The sequence below is a fragment of the Heterodontus francisci genome, chromosome 4, assembly GCF_036365525.1.
Source record: "Heterodontus francisci isolate sHetFra1 chromosome 4, sHetFra1.hap1, whole genome shotgun sequence".
Lineage (NCBI taxonomy): Eukaryota > Metazoa > Chordata > Chondrichthyes > Heterodontiformes > Heterodontidae > Heterodontus > Heterodontus francisci.
In genome coordinates, this window is record NC_090374.1 from 128,514,673 (window position 1) to 128,538,578 (window position 23,906).

General features: G+C 42.9%; 1 protein-coding gene across 8 annotated transcripts in view; it reads right to left on the bottom strand.

Moving 5' to 3' along the window:
- ror2 (receptor tyrosine kinase-like orphan receptor 2) overlaps window positions 1-23,906 on the bottom strand; it is a 452,945-nt gene that overhangs the window by 97,532 nt on the left and 331,507 nt on the right. For all 8 annotated transcript variants that reach the window (XM_068030160.1, XM_068030157.1, XM_068030161.1 and 5 more), the window contains one exon: window positions 11,378-11,665. In XM_068030160.1, coding sequence (XP_067886261.1) covers window positions 11,378-11,665 — 288 coding nt within the window. The remainder of the gene's footprint in view (window positions 1-11,377; window positions 11,666-23,906) is intronic.

Below are 23,906 nucleotides of genomic sequence, written 5' to 3' on the forward strand. Positions count from 1 at the left end.
ATCAGGAGAGCAGAATGCTGATTATTTCAAACATAGCTTAACAAGGTTTGGTGACGTAAGATAGTATCCTGAAGTGTATTAAAAGAAACTTTGGAAGGGCTTTTGGCTCAACCAAGTTAACTCCTGGTGTGCAGTTTCTAACTCATCCTCAATGAATTAGTAATGTCTCAAAGATGTTGGGAAGATATTTTACAGTGGGTGGCATGGGAAGGGGTGGCAGCAAGGCCATTGATGATGAGCAGATGGATGTCTCCCTGATACCTGGTGATAGAGTTAGAAATCACACTGCCACATGGCAAGAGACAACCATTAATGTCAATTTTATGTCACTACCAACTGAAATGTGAATATCTGCATTATGACGACTTTTAACCCTTTCCCATGTCATCTCCCACCAGTCCCTCGTTTGACACAGAGGTTGGAGCAGGAGGAGACTGAGGAGTCCTCAGAGGAGGTTGCACATTCTGTGGAAGCACTGTCATGCGACTCATGCGCACCCTTTACAGCTGCAGATATGCATACCTCATTGGGGCCTCAAAGGGAGATAGCTAGGCTGTCACATGGTGAGGTGCATATCACAAGTGTGCAGGAGCAGGTATTGGAGACAAAGACAGCAGTGGAGTCCCTGTTGGAGGGCGCAGGACACTCTAAGCTCTGCTCAGCTGGATGCAGATGCTGTGCCTTGAGGGGTCATTCATGAAGATGGTAATTCTGGACCTGCAATAGAAAAAGGACAAAGTGGCCAACCTCATGGAGAATCAGAGGCAGCAGGTCACCAAGTGCATGCTTTGCCCTGGCCAATTGCTTGTGCACAGTTTGCCATTTTAGATAGGATGAAGGAAAACCACTCCTTGGCCATTCAGCAGCTCACTGAAGTGCGGTAAAGTGCTCTCCAGCTCTTGGCTATCAGGGAAGCTGAACAAAGGACATCATGGCATTGGGGACTATGCTCAAGGCATTTCCATTTCTCACCCCTTGCTCCCATCCCCCTCAGTCAGAACCCACATGCTGCCTCCTGCCCTGCACAGTGGGGCAGTCTTTGGCTAGAGGACGTTCACCACGGGCATCTCAGCTGTCATAGCAGGGGAATGAGCAGCCTGCCTCTAGCTCTACTGAAGCCACTATGTAGAAGCAATAGGAAAAGCAAAAGAAAGACTTTTTAGTTGCACTTGGGTGATTATAAAAATGTCACTGTCTTAATGTATTGGAAAAGGTAAATGAATCAAATACTTTATTTCAAATCTCCATTGTCCAGTCATCTCCATCGTTGCCTTCCGCCTTCCAAATAGAGATGAGCCTTGAGGCGAATGATACAACAGTGGAAGATGAGCAAAGGGTGTGAACGAGATGGAGGGATTTTTGTCTGTGGGAATAAATTGTATTGGGGAGCAGGGCAGGGGGCAGCGGATTTAGCATTGCTGTGTTATATTGCTTCACACAAACAGGTGATCTGAACTGTGTCTGGATGAGTCTGTTTCAAGTGTCTCTGGCAGCCAGGTGAGGGGCTGCAGGCACCCTGGCCACAACAGGCTCCTCTTCATCCTGCTCCTCCTCCCCTAGGGATGCAGAGCATCAGCACCCTCCTCCTCCTGCAGCTGCGGTCCTCTCTTCAGTGCAATGTTGTGCAAGATGCAGCAGATCACTATCATTTTGGAGGCCATTACTGGTGCATTTTTTTTTATTCTTTCATGTGGGGGTCACCAGCAAGGCCAGTATTTGTTGCCCATCCCTAATTGCTCAAGAACTGAATGGCTTGCTCGGCCATTTCAGAGGGCAGTTTAGAGTCAACCACATTGTTGTGGGTCTGGAATCACACGTAGGCCAGACCAAGGCAAATTTCCTTCCCGAAAGGACATTTGTGAACCAGATGGGTTTTTAAAACAATCGATGATAGTTTCATGGCACAATTACTGAGACTAGCTTTCAATTCCAGATTTTTATTAACTAATTGAATTTATAAGTAATTTAATTTAAATTCCACCACCTGCCATGGTGGGATTTGAACCCATGTCCCCAGATGATACATTAGCTTGGGCCCCTGGATCACTAGTTCAGTGATATTACCAATATGCCACCACCTCCCCATACTGAAGAGTGCCCCCAGATCTGTCCAGGCACCTGAACCACATCCTCAGCAATCCAGTGACTTGCTTTATGAGCGCCCTTGTGCTCATGTGGTTCAAGTTGTATATTTTCTCTGCATTAGTGGCAGGGCTCCTCACAGGTATCTGCAGCCATGTCCTTGGAGCCCTTATCTCCAAGGATCCATCTGCTGACTCTGTTTGGAGGTACAAAGACCAATGCCAGATGGGACTGGCGCAGAATGACAGCATCATGGCAGCTTGCAGGATATCGCAGCATGCATAAATACCTTCCGGTGATCAAATGCCAGCTGAGCATTGATGGAGTTTTTATTTTATTCATTCATGGGATGTGGGTGTCACTGGCCAGGCCAGCATTTATTGCCCATCCCTAATTGCCCTTGAGAAGGTGGTGGTGAGCTGCCTTCTTGACCTGCTGCAGTCCATTTGGGGTAGGTATACCCACAGAGCTGTGAGGAAGGGAGTTCCAGGATTTTGACCCAGTGACAGTGAAGAAACGGCGATATAGTTCCAAGTCAGGATGGTGTTTGACTTGGAGGGGAACTTGCAGGTGGTGGTGTTCCCATGCATTTGCTGCCCTTGTCCTTCTTGTTGGTAGAGGTCGCGGGTTTGGAAGGTGCTGTCTAAGGAGCTTTGGTGCATTGCTGCAGTGCATCTTGTAGATGGTACACACTGCTGCCACTGTGCGTCGGTGGTGGAGGGAGTGAATGTTTGTAGATGGGGTGCCAATCAAGCAGGGCTGCTTTGTCCTGGATGGTGTCGAGCTTCTTGAGTGTTGTTGGAGCTGCACCCTTCCAGGCAAGTGGAGAATATTCCATCACACTCCTGACTTGTGCCTTGTAGATGGTGGACAGGCTTTGGGGAGTCAGGAGGTGAGTTACTTGCCTCAGGATTCCTAGCCTCTGTCCTGCTCTTGTAGCCACGGTATTTATATGGCTACTCCAGTTCAGTTTTTGGTCAATGGTAGCCCCTAGGATGTTGATAGCGGGGTTTTCAGCGATGGTAATGCCATTGAATGTCAAGGGGAGATGGTTAGATTCTCTCTTGTTGGAGATGGTCATTGCCTGGCACTTGTGTGGCGCGAATGTTACTTGCCACTTCTCAGCCCAAGCCTGGATATTGTCCAGGTTTTGCTGCATTTCTACACAGACTGCTTCAGTATCTGAGGAGTTGCGAATGGTGCTGAACATTGTGCAATCATCAGCGAACATCCCCACTTCTGACCTTCTGATTGAAGGAAGGTCACTGATGAAGCAGCTGAAGATGGTTGGGCCTAGGACACTACCCTGAGGAACTCCTGCAGTGATGTCTTGGAGCTCAGATGATTGACCTCCAACAACCACAACCATCTTCCTTAGCGCTAGGTATGACTCCAGCCAGTGGAGGGTTTTCCCCCTGATTTCCATTGACCTCAGTTTTGCTAGGGCTCCTTGATGCCATACTTGGTCAAATGCTGCCTTGATGTCAAGGCCAGTCACTTTCACCTCACCTCTTGAGTTCAGCTCTTTTGTTCATGTTTGAACAAAGGCTGTAATGAGATCAGGAGCTGAGTGGCCCTGGCGGAACCCAAACTGAGCGTCACTGAGCAGGTTATTGCTAAGCAAGTGCCGCTTGATGGCACAGTTGATGACACCTTCCATCACTTTACTGATGATTGAGAAGTTGAATCCCTTCCAATTGACAAAGACTGCTGGTTGAACTGAGGGTGCCTTTATTGTCATATCTGTGCAATCTATGACTCCCCTTCCCCGTGGGAATCCAGCCACTGCAGCAAAAGTGACAGCTCTCTGATTCTGACTGTCCCCATCAGAAGCAAAGTGGACATAAGTGGCAGCCCTGTTAAACATGGCATCAGCCACCTGGAAGATGAAATTGTGGGCAGCTTGTGAAATCCTGCTCCTAAGCTGCAGTGAAGGGTTACAGCAGGGAGGTGCAGATCAAGGTGAATGAAGTATCCAAGATAGCAGAAATAACTTCCAAAATGTTGAAAAACAGTGAAAGCATGCTCTTAGACCAAGCCCTGTGAGCAAAAGCCTTTCACCTAGGCAAGGAAGCAACTGTGCTGTTTCAGTCTTTAAAGGCTTTCCAGCCTGTCAATTTCAATGAGCAATGAATCCTCACTGTGCTGATGCCTTGTTGACCCTGATGAATTTCAGATAGCTTGGGAAACCAATATGCTTGCTGTTAAAGCCAGAATTCTGGATTAAAGTCAGAATTAATTGGCTCTTCGCATATTAAATGACAAACCCAACATCTCCACAGGGGTTTCCCACATGCCTCTGAACATGTGCTGGTAAAAGCTGGAAATGAGCAGGATCATGTCAGGTTTCCGAAATGCTGGCATTTTTTGGGGATTTAAACCACCATCTGCACCTGAAACCACAACCCGCCACCCCCACCACCACCATCTTGCTAGTTAAAATTCAGCCCATTATTTCTAATTCCTTGAAGTACATGCCAAATGTGCACCTATGTATAGCACAGGTACTCTATTGGCCATCACAGTACACTTCACGATGAATATCTGCAGAAGCTATTTTATGATCATGGAATGCACGCTTCAAGTTTACTTGGAATTCATATTTCTAATTATACTAAATTACATGAGTCAATTAATGTAAAGTAATTCTTGTCACTTTACTTGTACTGAACTGCACAAACACAGTTCGATGACAATTTAACTAGCAAGACTTTGACCTAGATTTTAAAGAGGCGGGTGATTCAGAGAGGAAACCCAGATATCTGGGTTTTCCTGACTGCTGTGGTGTCTTTTGGATTTGACATAGTCCCCACCCAGAAGTCAACGTGATTGACAGGCTTAGCTTCCAGTCGGGAGGGGAGCACTTCGGAGAAGGGCACAGGAACAGATAGGTCTGATCCCCGACCTGGGAGCGGTGGAAGGGGGAAACACTTCTGCTCCTCCTGGTACACAAGCATTGCTATAAAGGCACTTACTTCTCCCTAAAGCTGTCCTTGCCTCCCTTCAGCTGTCAGGTGTTCTAAGGCCTGGGAAGCCCGGTCAGCTACCACAGAACTTGCAATGCAGGTTAAATTAGAGGCTGCAAGCCTCATTAAAATATTTAAATTGCCAAACCATCTCCTGGGAGCAAGATGGTTGGCCGCCCCTTGTCCTGCCTCAGTTCAACTGTGGAAGTGTTGGGGTCAGGTTTCAGATACTTAAAACCTTGTCAGATGCAACCCCACCCGTTTTTAGGTGATAAAATTCAGCCTTTTTCTTGTTTTATTTAAGGTACTTTAATAGGCCCACAATGATTCTTTAGAGCATAAAACAGTGCTCTAATTTGAATTGCTGGAACTGTTTTAATCCTGATCGTTCGTTGTCCAGTGATTGGCTGGTTCAATATTGAAGAAAATATCCCTACCAAAAGGAATACTGTAGATGATTCCTTTCTGTAGAAGTGAGACAAGCATCAATTTCTTCACTTAAAGCAGATAATTAGAGAACCAGTAGTTTTTCCCAGTTTGAGGAACATGTCCTGGAAGTAATCATGAAAACAGTTGTCAAAATTAATATCTGTAAAAATAATAGATCTTGCCTGGGTTGTAACTGGGATTACACGTATTTGTTAAATATCATCATCAATAAAATATATTTATATAGCATCTTTAACACAGACATCATCAAAAGGCACTTCACAGATAAGCAGGATAAAAGTAGACACTGAGCAAGGAGAGAGACATTTGGAGGGAATGAGAATAGCTTAGGCAAAAAGGTGGTTGCTTAGGAGGATCTCAAAGGAGGAGGAAGAAGTGTAAATTGGAGCGTTTAAGAAGCGACTTCCAGACTGGGGCGCAGGATGCTGAAGGCTCTACTGTCAGTGAAGGATGAGGGGTGGAAGTACATAAGAGGCTGTAATCCAAGGAAGGGAGAATTAAGAAAGTTTTGGATTGTGATGTGGTGGAGGCAAGGGGGTGTGGGGGGTATGGGTGCCAAGGGTTTAGGGGCTGAGAAAATTACGGTGATAGGGAGCGATTTAAAGACCAGGAAGAGGATTTTAAATCTGAGGCTCTGGGGAATGGGACCAATAAAGATCAGTTCGAATAGGGTGATGGGCAAGCAGAGTTTTGTGAAAGACAGAATAAATAAGATTGGCATTTCTACAGCGCCTTTCACAACCTCAAAATTTTCCAAATGTTTTACAATCAATTAAGTACTTTTGAAGTGTAGTCAAAAGTAGGATAGGCTTGGATAAGGTGGAGATTTTGGAACGTGGAGGATTGTAAGCCTGAGGATTGGGAGAGTATTAGAAACCAGCAAAGGGCGATCAAAAAGTTGAAAAAAATAGAATGACAGTAAACTCGCCAAGAATATAAAAGCTTGTAAAATCTGTTTTTATTACTGTATAAAAAGGAGAATAGCTAAAGTAAATGTTGGTCCCTTAGAGGGAGAGAAACAGGAGAAATTATCTCAGGAAATGAAAAAATGGCAGAGACATTGAACAAATATTTTGTGTCTGTCCTCACAGTAGAAAACACAAGTTACATACCAGAAGTAAAGGGTAACCAAGGGGCTAATAAGTTTGAGCAACTTAAAGTAATTAATATCAGCAGGGAAAAAGTATTAGAGAAACTTGAGAGACTAAAAGCTGACAAATCCCCAGGATCTGATGGCCTACATCCCAGGGTTCTAAAAGAGGTAACTACAGAGATAGTAGATACACTGGTTATGATTTTCCAAAATTCCCTAACTTCCAGAATGGTCCCAACAGCTTGGAAGTTAGCAAATATAACACTGCTATTCCAGAAATGAGAGAGAGAAAATAGGGAATTACAGGACAGTTAGCCTGACATCAGTTGTCGGGAAAATGCTGGAATCTATTATTAGGAAGTCTCAACAATCCACTTAGAAACTATCATAGTATGATCAGGCAAAGACAGCATGGTTTTCTGAAGGGGAACTCATGTTTGACAAATTTATTAGTTTTTCAAAGATGTAAATAGTAGGTTAGATACAGAGGAGCTAGTAGATGTAGTCTACTTGGATTTCCAAAAGGCATTCAATAAGGTGCCACACAAAAGGTTAATATACAAGACAAGGGCTCATGGAGTTAGGGGTAATATATTAGCATGGATGAAGAGTGGTGCTGCAGCCCCAAATACTTACAATCTATATTATTGACTAAGATGAAGAGACCAAGAGTAATGTATCCAAGTTTGCTGATGATACAAAGCTAGGTGGGAATGTAAGCTGTGAGAACACAAAGAGGCTGCAAAGGGATACAGACAAGTTAAGTGAATGTGCAACAAAATGGCAGACGGAGTATAATATGGGGAAGTGTGAGGATATTCACTTTGAAAATAAGAATACTAAAGCAGGATATTTTTGAAAAGCTGTGAAACTTTTAAATGTTGGTGTTCAGAGAGACTTGGGTATATTCATACAAGGAACACAGAAAGTTAGCATATAGGTACAGCAAGCAATTAGGAAGGCAAATGGCATGTTGACTTTTATTTCAAGGGGACTGGAATACAAGAACAAAGAAGTCTTGTTACAATAGTACAAGGCTTTGGTGAGACCACACCTGGAGTACTGTGCGCAGTTTTGTTCTTCAGATCTATGGAAGGATACACTTGCCTTGAAGGTAGTACAGCAAAGGTTCACGAGATTGGTTCCTGGGATAAGAGGGTTGTCCTATAATGAGAGGCTAAGTAAATTGGGCCTATACTGTCTGGAGTTTAGAAGAATGAAACGTGATGTCATAGAAACATACAAGATTCTAAAGGGTTGTTTCCCCTGGCTCGGGAATATAGAACAAAGGGGCACAGTTTCTGGATAAGGTGTTGACCATTTAGGACTGAGACAGGGAGAAATCTCTTCACTCAGAGGGTTGTAAATCTTTGGAATTCTCTACCCCAGAGGGTTGTAGATGCTCCATCATTGAATATATTCAAGGCTGAGATAGATAGATTTTTGATCTCTCAGGGAATCAAGGGATATGGGGAGCAGGAGATAAAGTGAAGTAGAGTAGAATATCAGCCAGGATTGTATTGAATGGTGGAGCAAGCCCGAGGAGCCATATAATCTACTCCTGCTTCGATTTCTTATGGTCTTAGCAAAAAAAGCATTAGAATAATCAAGATTGGAGGTGACGAATGTATTTATAGGGAAATCAGTCTCAAGACGGGCTGTAGCAGGAACAGATGCAGTGGGCGATATTACAGAGGCAAAATTAGGTGGTCTTTGCAGAGCGTGGGGGGGTTTGTAAAGTCAACTCAGAGTCAAACATGGCAGCAATAATGCAAATTGTCTAGCTCAGCTCGAGATAGTGGTTGGGAAAGAGATGGAGTCAGTGACAAGCGAGATGAGATTGTGGCAAGGACAAAAGATGATTGTTTGGTTGTCTCAGTGTTGAGCTGTGAGCGATTGGGAGTCAAGACTCATCAAAAGCTGGATGTCAGACAAGCAATCTGTCAGTACTGAGGCAATAGAGGAAGTAAAAGAGTGGAAAGGTAGAGCTGGGCATCACTACTGTGCACATCTACAGATGATATCACTGTCTGTCAGCAAGTAGGTCAGGATGAAGAAAGGGCCAAGGATAGATTCCTGTAGGACTCCAAAATTGAGGGTACGATGATAGGAAGAGAAACCATTGGTGGAGATGCTCTTCCTGTGTTCATATAGGTAAAAGTGGAACCAAGTGAAGACAGTGACAGAGAGCTGGATAACGCAGAAGAAAAAATTATGAAGGAAAGTGAGTTTTTTTTTTATTTGTTCATGGGATGTGGGCATCGCAAGTGAGGGCGGCATATATTGTCCATTCCTAATTACCCACTGCAGTCCTTTTGGCACAGGTACATCCACAGTGCTGTTAGAAAGTTCTGGATTTTGGTTCAGTGACAGTGAAGAAATGGCAATATATTTCCAACTCAGGATGGTGTTTGACATGGAGGGGAACTTGCAGGTTGTGGTGTTCCTATGTGCCTGCTGCCCTTGACTTTCTAGGTGGTAGAGGTCATGGGTTTGGAAGGTGCTGTTGAAGGAACCTTGGCGAGTTGCAGCAGTGCATCTTGTAAATAGTGCACACTGCTGCCACGGTGTGCTGGTGATAGAGGGATTGAATGTTTAATGGTGGATGGGGGTTGCCAATCAGGGAGCTACTTTGTCCTGGATAGTGTCGAACTACTTCAGTGTTGTTGGAGCTGCACACATCCAGGTAAGTGGGGCACATTCCATCACAATCCTGACTCGTGCCTTGTAGATGGCGGACAGGCTTTGGGAGTCAGGAGGTGAATTACTCATTGCAGAATTCCCAGCCTCTGACCTGCTCTTGTAGCCACAGTATTTATGTGGCTGGTCCTGTTAAATTTCTGGTCAATGGTAACCCCCAAGATGTTGACGGTGGGGAATTCAGTGATGGCAATGCTGTTGATTGTCAAGGGCAGATGGTTAGATTCTCTTTTGTTGGCAATGGTCATTGCCTGGCACTTGTGTGGCGCAAATATTCATTGCCACTTATCATCCCAAACCTGAATGTTGTCCAGATCTTTCTGCATATGAGCATGGACTGCTTCATTATCTGAGGAGTTATAAATAGGACTGAACACTGTGCAATCATCAGCGAACATCCCCACCTTTGACCTTATGATGGAGGGAAGATCATTGATGAAGACTGACCAAGTTAAATACTGCGGAGTGGTCAAGAAGGATGAGGAGGAATATACACTACAGTCTGTCAATGCCATTGTGTCTTTGGTGCAGGCCAATTTGATGCTTTGGGGTGCTGAAAACAGGACTGGAGGGGGATAGATAGGTAAGAAAGTGAGAGGCAACAATTTGTACAAGTACCTTGGAGAGGAAAGAAAAGTTAAAATAGGGTGGTAGTTAGCAAGGGTCAAAGGGAAAAGGGTGGGTGTTTGAGAAGGTTTACAGTTTTTGAGGGGAGGAAACATTGTTGATCATCATGGAGGCTAGGAAAGGGAAGTGGGTAGTCAAGAGGCATTAAAACCCAGTTCATGGACTGTATTGAACACATATTGCATGGCCTTAGGCACCACGCTCTCAAGAGAAAATCATCTCAGATATGGGCAGGTGTACAGATGCTGGATGAGAGATATGCTGCACCCATGAACAGGTACACTGTGAAAATCCTAAGCACCAAGGAAAGGCCAAATGCTGGCCTAGCCAGTGATGCCCACATCCCATGAAGAAATAAAAAAAACGCTCCAGTTGATGGACTTAATTCCCAGAACTAGATCCAGAACTAGCTTTGTCCTTTCTATCATTAAACTTGGTGCACACAGCTTTTGTTTACTGACTCAGACCCTGACATTATTTGCAGAGACCAAGAATCTGAAAAAGAAAGAAGAAAATTGGCCCATTTTGGAAATAGAACATAGTCTAAGGCCTGTAAAATGTAACCTAGTCTTGTAAATAAGCTTAAGACATTGTCCCAATTTAACAACAACAGGTCTGATGCAAAAAGCAGTAAACACATTCCAAGATATCAAATGCAACTCTTCCTATCTGCAACAAATTAATGACATTTTTAGGTATGTGTATAATATGTAACTTTCTCACTAACAGTCAAACTGGGCTTTACTGCGTGGAGGATAAATAAATAACAAAAGTATAGTCTAAGCTAATACACATACGTACCCAAAGCACAAAAAAACTTTGCTTCTGACAACAGAGGAATCAGAGTTATCTTAATTGTCTTAAGAGGCTCAGAATCAAGACTGCCAGCACTTATTTTTCCACTGTTCTACTCCTTCGAGCATTGGAATAGGCAAAACTACCTGCCAATGGCTTTAACCACTGCATCACTACAAGTCAAGAGTGCTGGTCAAAATGTTCCTCTCAGCTAGAGAGGGGAGCACTAAAGGCAGCATTCACTTATGTCCAGTAATTCAACCTTTAGCTCTGCAAGCTGATTTCAAAGCTGCAGAGTTGGGTAGGGGTAGGGAATGTTTGGCATCAGGGAATCATTTTTAGTTCTTGGTCTTGGTTCTGTGACCAGTTTCGTAGTTAGTGCCATAAGCAGGTATGTGGAAGAGATTTGAATCAACAGGTGGAGTGGTAAGGTCCTGCACCAGCTGATTATGCTGGTATGCTGCACTAAGGTATGTGGGAGGAACATGAAGAATGAGAGCAACAATTAGCAGTGTAATCTGTGAACCTCTTAGTTGTTAATTTATATTATCCACAGGTCGAGTGAGGAGGATGTGTACTATGTCAGTTGGTCAAAATTCTACAATTTGTGTATGTATATTTCATATATATAATTTTTAATATATATTAATTAAAAAGTACATACCAAGTTTCACATATAGCACCCCAGTAGCTGTGATGGTTTTATTGCCATTAGATGCGACACACTGGTAGTAGCCTGTGTCAGTTGTATCTAGGTCTTGAATTCGAAGTCGAGAACCGTATTCTGTTTTCCTTATTGTGATCCGTCTTGCTTCTTGAAAAACCGGTGCATCATTTTTCAGCCATCTTATGTTTGGAAGTGGGTTGCCTGCAACTTTGCAATGCAAAGTCGCTGTCTGGCCTTGTACTATAGTGATATTGTTCACAGGTGCCAGAAAGGTCAGAAAATAACCTGAAGGTGAAAGGCCAGAAATGGTCAGTAATGAACATAGAGATGTTTCAAACTCTCAAATGTAAGCTGCATGCACAGAGTCAAATCTTTCAAAAGTGACTATATCCAATTCATTTCAATTTATTTTTGAAAAGCCACAAATATACATTAGGATATATTGTTAATTGGCTTTAATATTAAATTAAAAATGTGCTTATAAAGTCATGTGACACAAGAAAGCATCCCATTAAAACTCTACAGTAACCTCGAAATACTGATTGAAATTAATTTAAAATTGTGATTATTAATTGCACATTAGATTATGTAATTCTACTGCTGACAAACACAGAAGGACAAGATAGACCCATAAATGTGACCTAGCACAATAAAATTTCATGTGTATTAGAATATACAAATCTAGTACTGACAAGGTGGACCCATAAAAGTGACTGAGCACTATAAAATTGACAATCCCTCTCTAGAAGGATGAATACAGTTACAAAGGTTCCCGATTGTGTACTGGATAGAGATCACACAAAATAATCTCACTTTGTTCTGTTGACCATGAGCTTAAAATAATTGAAAGCACCATCTTTCAGACCTGAAAGACAGAGAGTGAGAGATTGTTGCTCATGGTAGTTACATAAAGAGAGATCGTTACAGAGGAACAGTCAACAAGAAAACTAGACAGAGACACAAGACAAATATACTGGAAATACATAGATCAGTCCACCTATACGAAGAGATGGGTCTTTTCTAAATTGTTTACCAATATCTTCTCTCATGGTGCCTGCTGTTTTCTTTGCATTTTATGTTTAGATTTGTAGCAGTTGGAGTTCTTTTCTTTTGATGTCCACAAGGAAAGAAAAAGAAGAAACAAATGAAAGGGAGATATTTTAAAGCAATTTGATGCAGGGAAATTGTGGAGAGAGTCAAATGAGGTGTAGTTATGGAGAATTGTTGGAAAAAGGGGAGAAATTCATAGGCCAAAATGGAGGAAAAAAGCAAAGCCGACTACGCTGGTATTGGAATCCATTTGTGTTAATGAGAGAGTGTTACAAATGAGGTTGACGTGCTACAGGCATAAGTTGCAATATGGGTTTATGATAGTGGCTACAATGGAGACCTGGGTTAAACAAGGGCAGGAACGGGAACAAAATATCCCAGGATACAATGTATTCAAGTGGGACAGGGAAAGAAAAGAGATGGGGAGGGGTGTCACTGTTGATCATGAATAATGTTACAGTTCTACAAAGGGAGACCATAATATAGAGTTCAAAGACTGAATCTATTTGGTTAGAGTTAAAAATCATGAAAGGAGCTGTTGCATTGCTGGGTATTTACAATGGACCCCAAAAATTGAGCAGATATAGGAGCAAATCTCTGCAGAAATTACAGAGAAATGTAAAAATAATAGCGTAGTATTTGTAGGTGATTTCAATTACCTTAATATAGGCTGGGGGTGGTGGGGTGGGGGGGGGGGGGGGGGAGTGCAATGGGGAACCAGCATAACAAACAAGTAAGGCGAAGAATTCCTAAAATTTCGACAAGAGAACTTACTTAATCAGTATGTTTCTAACCCAATGATCTAGTTCTGGATCTAGTTCTGGGAATTAAGTCCATCAACTGGAGCGTTTTTTTTATTTCTTCATGGGATGTGGGCATCACTGGCTAGGCCAGCATTTATTGCACATCCCTAATTGCCCTTGAGAAGATGGTGGTGAGCTGTCTTCTTGAACCGCTGCAGCCCCATGTGGGGTAGGTACACCTATAGCGCTGTTCGAAAGGGAGTTCCAGGAGTTTGACCCAGCAACCATGAAGGAACAGTGATATAGTTCCAAGTCAAGATGATGATGTGGAGGGGAACTTGCAGGTGGTGGTGTTCCCATACATCTGCTGCCCTTGTCCTTCTAGGTGGTAGAGGTCATGGATTTGGAAGGTGCTGTCTAAGGAGCCTTGGTGCATTGCTGCAGTGCATCTTGTAGATAGAACACACTGCTGCCACTGTGCGTCGGTGGTGGAGGGAGTGAATATTTGTGGATGGGGTGAATGTTTGTGAATGGCCTGCCAATCAAGTGGGCTGGATGGTGTCGAGCTTATTGAGTGTTGTTGGAGCTGCACCCATCCAGGCAGGATTCCTAGCCTCTGATCTGCTCTTATAGCCACAGTATTTATATGGCTACTCCAGTTCAGTTTCTGGTCAATGGATGTTGATAGTGGGGTATTCAGCGATCGTAATGCCTTTGAATGTCAAGGGGAGATGGTTAGAATCGCTCTTTTTGGAGATGATCATTGCCTGGCATTTGTGTGGCACGAATGTTACTTGCCACTTATCAGCCCAAGCCTGGATATTGTCCCGATCTTGCTGCATTTCTACGCAGATGGCTTCAGTATTTGAGGAGTTGCGAATGGTGCTGAACATTGTGCAATCATCAGTGAACATCCCCACTTTTGACCTAATGATTGAAGGAAGGTCATTGATGAAGCAACTGAAGATGGTTGGGCCTGGGACACTACCCTGAGGAACTCCCGCAGTGATGTCCTGGAGCTGAGATGATTGAACTCCAGCAACCACAACCATCTTCCTTTGCGCGAGGTAGGACCCTAACCAGCGAAGAGTTTTCCCCGATTTCTATTGACTGCAGTTTTGCTCGGGCTCCTTGATGCCATACTCAGTCAAATGCTGCCTTGATGTCAAGGGCAGTCACTCTCACCTCAGCTCTGGAGTTCAGCTCTTTTGTCCATGTTTGAACAAAAGCTGTAATGAGATCAGGAGCTGCGTGTCCCTGGCGGAGCCCAAACTGAGCATCACTGAGCAGGTTATTGCTAACAAGTGCTGCTTGATAGTACTGTCGACGACACCTTCCATCACTTTACTTCATACATACGAAGCAGGAGTTGGCCTCTCGGCCCCTTGAGCCTGCTCTGCCATTCAACAAGATCATGGCTGATCTGATTGTAACCTCAACTCTACATTCCTGCCTACCCATGCTAGCCTTACACCACCGCATCCTCCCCACCCCCCCCCCCCCCCCCAACTCTTGCTTATCAAGAATCTATCTATCTCTGCCTTAAAAATAATCAAAGACTCTGCTTCCACCGCCTTTTGAGGGAGAGAGTTCCAAAGACTCACGACCCTCAGAGAAAAAAATTCTACTAATTTCTGTCTTAAATGGTCGACCCCTTATTTTTAAACAGTGATCCCTAGTTCTAGATTCTCCCACAACAGGAAACATCCTTTCCACATCCACCCTGCCAAGACCCCTCAGGATCTTGCATGTGTCAATCAAGTCTCCTCTTACTCTTCTAAACTCCAGTGGATACAAGCTTAGCCTGTCCAACCTTTCCTCATAAGACAACCTGCACAGTGGCGCAGTGGTTAGCACTGCAGCCTCACAGCCTCAAGTGACCCGGGTTCAATTCCGGGTACTACCTGTGTGGAGTTTGCAAGTTCTCCCTGTGTCTGCGTGGGTTTCCTCCGGGTGCTCCGGTTTCCTCCCACATGCCAAAGACTTGCAGATTGATAGGTAAATTGGCCATTATCAATTGCCCCTAGTATAGGTAGGTGGTAGGGAAATATAGGAACAGGTGGGGATGTGGTAGGAATATGGAATTAGTGTAGTGTAAATGGGTGGTTGATGGTCGGCACAGACTCGGTGGGCCGAAGGGCCTGTTTCAGTGCTGTATCTCTAAACTAAACAACCTGCCCATTCCAGGCATTAGTCTAATAAAATTTCTCTGAACCGCTTCCATCGCATTTACATCTTTCCTTAAATAAGGAGACCAATACTGTACACAGTACTCCAGATGTGGTCTCACCAATGCTCTGCATAACTGAAGCACAGTCTCCCTACTTCTGTATTCAATTCCCCTCGCGATAAACGATAACATTCTATTAGCTTTCCTAATTGCTTGCTGAACCTGCATACTAACCTTTTGCGATTCATGCACTGGGACACTCAAATCCCTCTGCATCTCAGAGCTCTATAATCTTTCACCATTTAGATAATATGCTTCTTTTTCATTCTTCCTGCCAAAATGGACAATTTCACATTTTCCCACATTATACTCCATTTGCCAGATCTTTGTCCACTCACTTAACCTATCTATACCCCTTTGTAGCCTCCTTATGTCCTCTTCACAATTAACTTTCCTACTTATCTTAGTGTCATCAGCAAAATTATCAACCATACCTTCAGTCCCTTCATCCAAGTCATTTATATAAATTGTAAAAAGTTGAGGCTCCAGCACAGATCCCTGTGCCACACCACTCGTTACATCTTGCCAACCAGAAAATGACCCTTGTACACCTACTCCCTTGTTTCCTGTTAGCTGGCCAATCTTCTATCCATGCCAATATGTTACCCCTAATCCATGAGCTTTTACATTCCGCAATAACCTTTGATATGGCACCTATCAAATGCTTTCTGGAAATCTAAGTACAGTATATCCATTGCTTTCCCTTTATCCACAGCACATGTTACTTTTCCAAAGAACTCCAATAAATTGGTTTCACAGAACCATGTTGACTTTGCCTGATTAACTTGAATTTTTTTTTTTAAGTGCCCTACTATAACGTCTTTAATAATAGCTTGTAACATTTTCCCTATGACAGATGTTAAACTAACTGGCCTGCAGTTTCCTGCTGTCTGTCTCCCTCCATTTTTGAATAAAGGAGTTACTTTTGCTATTTTCTAATCTAATGGAACCATTCCCGAATCTCCAGAATTTTGGAAAATTAAAACCAATACATCAACTCTCTCACTAGCCACTTCTTTTAAGACCCTAGGATGAAGTCCATCAGGACCCGGGGACCTGTCAGCCTGCAGCTCCAACAATTTTCTCAGTATCACTTCCCTGGTGATTGTAATTTTCTTGAGTTCCTCCCTCCCTTCCATTTCCCGATATACAGCTATTTCTGGGACGTTACTTGTATCCTCTATCATGAAGACCGATGCAAAATATCTGTTCAATTCATCTGCCATCTCCTTATTTTCCCTTATTAATCCCCCAGACTCATTATCTATAGGACCAACGTTCACTTTGTTAACTCTTTTCTTTTTTAAATATCTAAAGACACTCTTACGATCTGTTTTTATATTTTTAGCTAGCTTTCTCTCGTACTCTAATTTTTCTCTCTTTATTAATCTTTCATACAGACTATCTCTGTGCACTCTTGATGAAGTTCCTATAACAATCTCTCTCTAAACCTTGGTGGAACAATGAGGCTTAAACCCCAGAGGAGACAGCCTTGATCTACACTTAGTTCATTTCTCCCTGTAAAATACTGCAATTTCTCATCTTCACACTCTTAAGACCAGCCATTCATGACATAATTGAGTACTTTACTAAGCACCACATCCTTGCGAGTTTCTTCAGAAATTTTTCTGGCAGACACATTTGTGTATGTAAATTAATTTATAGGTAACTCTTGGAACAAAATTGAATCAGTTTTCGATTCCTGCATGTCAGATGTACTCATACTGATCCCTACTGTAAATAACTCAGCCCAGTTTAAATGTACGTTGTTAAGCCAATGAGACTTTGTTCCCTCCTACTACTACCAATGGCAAATAATAGGATGCATCATTGTATTCCACCTTAACACTCACTTCACACAATACTGGAATACTGTTATTAGAATAACTGATCAGTTTCACACCAGTTTTTTTTTATAAGGGAATGCGATGTAGGGACTTCTTGTACTTTCCGTCTGAGTTAACAGATATTGCTGCCGTTGTATCGACTACGAAAGTAAGTTGTGAATCTCTGAGTTTCATTTTTACTGTGGGCGCTGGAATTATATCTTCAGGCCTTTTTCTCTCAACTTCCATATTCTGCTTTTCTTGTTGTCTGATTGAGTACAACTCTTGTTCTTCCTGCTCAATAACATCAACTTCTGCTTCCATATCTACCATATGTGCATTTGAGGACTTCCAGGAGCTTGATCTAGCTTTAGGTCTACCATGACCTTGACCAGGTGCATTACTGCGACCTGGAGCTTTTCTGCGACCTGGAGCATTACTGTTTACTCCTGCATGCCATCTGGACATGACGGACTTTCCCACAGGCATAGCACTTTGAATGGAAATGGGAGCATTTGGATGGTTGGCAGCTACTATGACAATGATAGCATCTAAGTTTCTAACACTGAGTCTGTGAACTTGCCTGCTTGGTTCCTGCTGAAATCCAGTGGATTTCCTACTGGTTCAGGAAAAGAACTTCCTTGCAATCTGCAGCTATCTCTTCCTGCCATTTCCATGGCTGTGGCCTCATTGCAGTCTTACTGCAGTTATACAGGGCTTTGGTGAGATCACATCTGGAGTATTGTGTGCAGTTTTGGTCTCCTTATCTGAGGAATGATGTTCTTGCCATGGAGGGAGTGCAAAGAAGATTTACTATCCTGATTTCTGGGATGGTAGGATTGACTTATGAGGAGACATTGGGTTGACTAGGCCTCTATTCGCTAGAGTTTAGAAGAATGAGAGGGGCATGGGCGGCACAGTGGCGCAGTGGTTAGCACCACAGCCTCACAGCTCCAGCAACCCGGGTTCAATTCCGGGTACTGCCTGTGTGGAGTTTGCTAGTTCTCCCTGTGTCTGCGTGGGTTTCCTCTGGGTGCTCCGGTTTCCTCCCACATGCCAAAGACTTGCAGATTGATAGGTAAATTGGCCATTATAAATTGCCCCTAGTATAGGTAGGCGGTAGGGAAATATAGGGACAGGTGGGGATGTGGTAGGAATATGGAATTAGTGTAGGATTAGTATAAATGGGTGGTTGATGGTCGGCACAGACTCGGTGGGCCGAAGGGCCTGTTTCAGTGCTGTATCTCTAAATCTAAATCTAAATCTCACAGAAACCTATAAAATTCTAACAGGACTAGACAGGCTAGATGCAGAGAGGATGTTCCTGATGGCTGGGGAGTCCAGAACCAGGCCTCACAGTCTCAGGATACGGGGTATGCCATTTAGAACCGAGATGAGGAGAAATTTCTTCACTCAGAGGGTGGCGAACCTGTGGAATTCTCTACTGCAGAAGGCAGCAGAGGCCAAGCCATTAAATATGTTCAAGAAGGAGATATATTTCTTAATGCCAAAAGGATCAAGGGATATGAGGAGAAAGCGGGAATAGGGTACGGAATTAGACAATCAGCCATGATCTTTTTTGAATGGCGGAGCAGGCCCGAAGGGCCGAATGGCCTACTCCTGTTCCTATTTTCTATGTTTCTAAGTTGGCACCATAATCACAGAGATGAGACAGTTTCTTTAATTCAAGAATATAATCTGCAATAGACTCACTTGGCAACTAATTACGTTCATGGAATGTAACTCAGAGCGCAATTTCGTTCTTAGTCGATCCATAATATGAGTCCAGAATCTCATTTATTTCAGAATAGTCCAAAGTACTGGGGTCTCGTGGGCAACACTGGCTAAACACCACCTCAAAAACATTCAGCCCTATTATGGAATATAATGTGGAAAAATGTGAGGTTATCCACTTTGGTAGGAGGAATAGATGTGCAGAGTATTTCTTAAATGATAAGAGATTAGAAAGTGTAGATGTACAAAGGGACCTGGGTGTCCTTGTCAATAAGTCACTGAAAGCTAACATGCAGGTGCAACAAGCAATAAGGAAGGCTAATGGTATGTTCGCCTTTATCGCAAGAGAATTTGAGTACAGGAGTAGTGAAGTCTTGCCTCAATTGTATAGAACCTTGGTTAGACCGCACCTGGAGTAGTGTGTGCCGTTTTGGTCCCTTTACCTTAGGAAGGATATTATTGCCATAGAGGGAGTGCAACAAAGGTTCACCAGACTTGTTCTCAGAATGGTGGGACTGTCCTATGAAGAGAGATTGGGGAAACTGGGCCTGTATTCTCTCGAGTTTCAAAGAATGAGAGGTGATCTCATTGAAACCTACGAAAGATTTAAAGGGATAGACAGGGTAGATGCAGGTAAGATGTTTCACCTGGTTGGGGAGTCTAGAACCAGGGGACACAATTTCAAAATAAGGGGGAAGCCACTTAGGACAGAAATGAAGAGAAATTTCTTTACACATAGGGTTCTGAATCTTTGGAATTGTCTACCCCAGAGGCCTGTGGAAGCTCAGTCATTCAGTATGTTTTAAGCAAAGATTGACAGATTTCTAAATACAAATGACATAAAGGGTTATGAGGATAGTGTGGGAAAAAGGCATTGAAGTGGATGATCAGCCATGATCGTATTGAATGGTGGAGCAGGCTCGAAGGGCTGAATGGCCTACTCCTGCTTGTATGCTCCTCTGTTCCTATAGCAGTCAATCCCATAGAAAGTCTGGGGATAAGTATAAACGTAATGAACAGCTGTTGCCACTCAGTCGCCACTTCGAGCAAAGTCTGGCCCATTTTATCTATCATGGTAATAGTTCCAATAATCCCCAAGGAATGCTGAATCTTTCAGAGACATAATAGTCCCATCAAGATAACTACTAAGGAAACAGGGGAGTAGGAGCTGGGATGATTTGATATTTGGAGGCTTTTACCTATAATTAACAGAGATTAATATTTTTGCTGCTATACTTGCAATAGATTCCCTACATTTGTTTTGCCTCACAAAGTCAGATGCATACTTTGATTAGTGCACATTGCAATAAAGATTTAGTCCCTCTCCAGCTGTAGATCCTAACTTCAACAAATTGCTAAATGATAAAAAAAAACTGTATTTGGATAAGATTTTAGGTTTGTTGAAAGCTTCGGATGCATTCAACACCTTTGAGAAAGCAAATATCATATATGCATAAAAAGGTAAAGGATCTAGCAATACAATTCAAGCAGCTGGCAGGCAGATTTGTGACTCCAGGCAGTGAGCAAGAGCCAAAAACAAGTTCAGTTCAATTAAATAGGCTCAGTTTCTGCAAGGGAAGGGATACAGGAGGTAAAGTAGCAAATTGTGTGAAGAGGCAAAAATTCAAATCTTGAGCATGAAAATTGTTAATTCAATAACACATTTCTCCCTGTCAGTCCAAGCAGCAGTTAAAATGAGCAGTTTGCTTTCAAGTTGTTTACACATGAATGCAACACAATAACATACTTTATGAGGATTACCAAGGGCAATATGTTGGAATACAGATTCCAATTCACAGGAGGATAACAGAAGAAAGACAAGCAGAAATTATTCTCCCTCGATTTCAGAGAACCACTGAAGAAGAGTGGTATTTCATAAAATTTATTTTAAACTAGATTTGTAAACCTTTGTTAGTGCCATCAGACAATCTTCCACATAAAAATAGATTGAAGGATCCTGGCTAAAATACTGATGATACCGGAGGGAGAACATGGTAAGCTGATATATGCAAATACGTTTTATTTAGATCAAGAAGGAACTTACAGCTGTAATGCTAGAGACCTCTGTGATGCCATTTACAACCACTAAGCTTGACTTCCCTGCTGCAGTATTGCCTCTCGGAAACATTTTTGAATAACTAGGAGTGGATTTATTCCACATACTCCTGGTATAATGAATCCTCAACTGGCATTAGGAATAGGATCATATCTCAGTCACTCAGCTATTCAGATATGCTTAATTACAATGCTCATCCACTCATTATTGGAATATCTTTTTCAGAGAGTTGGCATAAATGTGACTGGCCAAACTTATTTCTGTGCTGTAAAATTGCATGATTCACCCTGGCAGTTAAACTGCTAGCTGAAGTGATTTAGAGAACGAAAATCAGGAAATTGCATGCGTTTATGGTAATACACCATGTGTATGAAGATGGAGTGACTAACCTCGGTTCTGCAGTGTTCATACCTGTACACCTGACTGATTCCCTCTAGGGTTTACATAAAATCAGGACACATGCTACTGTATCATCACTCCTCAGGGTTTATCGACTCAAATACCCTTTAGGTCGGAATATAAGGAGATCCTTACCAGAAATTTATGATAACTGGCAAGTAACATTCACGCCACACAAGTGCCAGGCAATTACCATCTCAAACAAGGGAGAACCTAACCATCTCCCCTTGATGTTCAATGGCATTACCATCGCTGAATCCCCCACTAACAACATACTGAGGGTTACCATTGACCAGAAACTGAACTGGACCAGCCACATAAATGCTGTGCCTACAAAAGCAGGTCAGAGGCTAGGAATTCTGTGGCGAGGTAACTCATCTCCTGTTCCCCCAGTGCCTACCCACCATCTACAAGGCACAAGTTAGGAGTCTGATGCAATAGTTTCCACTTGCCCTGATGGGTGCAGCTCCAACAACACTCAGCAAAACGGCCCACTTGATTGGCACCCCACACACCACCTTCAACATTTACTCCCTTTACCACCAACATACAGTGGCAGAAGTATGTACCATCTACAAGATATACTGCAGCAACTCACTAAGGCTCCTTCAACAGCACCTTCCAAATCTGTGAACTCTACTACCTAGGAGGACAAGGGTTGCAGATGCATGGGAGCACCACTACATACAAGTTCCCCTCCAAGCCACATACCACTCTGACTTGAAACTCTATCGCTGTTCCTTCACTATCGCTGGATCAAAATCCTGGAATTCCCTTCTTAATAGTACTGTTGGTGTACCTACATACCAAGGACTGCAGTGGTTCAAGAAGGCAGCTCACCACCATCTTCTCAAGGACAATTTGAGATGGGCAATAAATGCTGGCCTAGCCAGTGACCATCCCATGAATGAATAAAAAAATTATAATGATACAAACTGGCAGGGAATCACAGCATGGTGAAAGTGATCAAGACCAAGTTTACTAATAGCCTTTTTCAGTCACTGTGGAGCAATGTGGAAATCTCAATTGTATCACTTACATTTTCCCTTGGTCATTAGCTAACTACCATACAACATTAATTTGCCAAATTTAATTAAGATAGCTAGTATGGGAATCATAAGTTAATGTAAAGTACATTTTTTTGGGAGGGGTGGGGTGGGGTGGGGGGGGGGGGGGGGGGGGGGGGAAAGAGAGATTTAAGATGTGTTCTGCTGTGCCATGCCTGATAATAACTATTTGGAGTCTCAAATTTAAATAGTGATCCTCAGTTTAACCAATTTATCCAAAACAGAAAGATGGCCCAGGATTGTCTCTTCAAAACCACAGGAGAGGCTAATTTCAAAGAACTCGGAATTTTAAAATGAGGTACAGCTTGAATGATGACAGAAGCTATTCGGATATACAATGAACAATGAGCAGATCCTCCTGGCCCAACAAATAAGAACATAAAAACATAAGAAATAGGAGCAGGAGTAGGCCATTCGGCCCCTGTAGCCTGCCCCACCATTCAATAAGATCATGGCTGATCTGCCCCAGACCTCAACTCCTCTTTCATGCCAGCTCCTCATAGCCCTCAACTCCCCGATATTTCAAAAATCTATCTACATCCTCTTTAAATACTTTCAGTGATCTAGCCTCCACAACTCTCTGGGGCAGAGAATTCCAGACCGTCACTACCCTCTAAGAGAAGAAATTCCTTTGCATCTCAGTTTTAAGTGAGCGTTCCTTTATTCTGTAACTAGGTCCCCTAGTTCCTGATTCCCCCACTAGTGGAAACATCTTCTCAACATCTACCCTGCCAAGCCCCCTCAGAATCTTGTACGTTTCAATAAGATCACCCCTCATTCTTCTAAACTCTAATGAATAAAGGCCTAACCTGTTTAGACGTAGCTGATAAGTCAACCCCTTCATCCCAGGAATCAGCCTGGTGAATCTCTTTTGAACTACCTCCAATGTCAGTATATCCTTTCTTAAATACGGGGACCAAAACTGTACACAGTACTCCATGTGCGGCTTCACCAACACCCTGTACAGTTGTGACAAGACTTCCCTATTTTTAAACTCTAACCCCTAACAATAAAGGCCAAAATTCCATTTGCCTTCTTAATTACTTGCTGCACCTGCATGCTAACTTTTTGTGTTTCATGCACAAGAACACCCAGATCCCTCAGTGCTGCACTTTTTTGGAGTCTCTCTCCATTTAAATAATAGTCTGCCTTTTGATTCTTCCTCCCAAAGTGCATGGCCTCACACTTTCCTACATTAAACTCTATCTGCCAATTTTTTGCCCACTCACTCCACCTATCTATATCCCTTTGCAGATTCCTGATGTCCTCATCACAACATGCCCTCTCACCTATTTTTGTATCATCAGCATATTTGGATATATTACACTCTGCCCCCGCCTCTAACTCATTAATATAGATAGTGAATAATTGAGGCCCTAGCACTGATCCTTGTGGCATTCCATTAGTTACGTCCTTCCAAC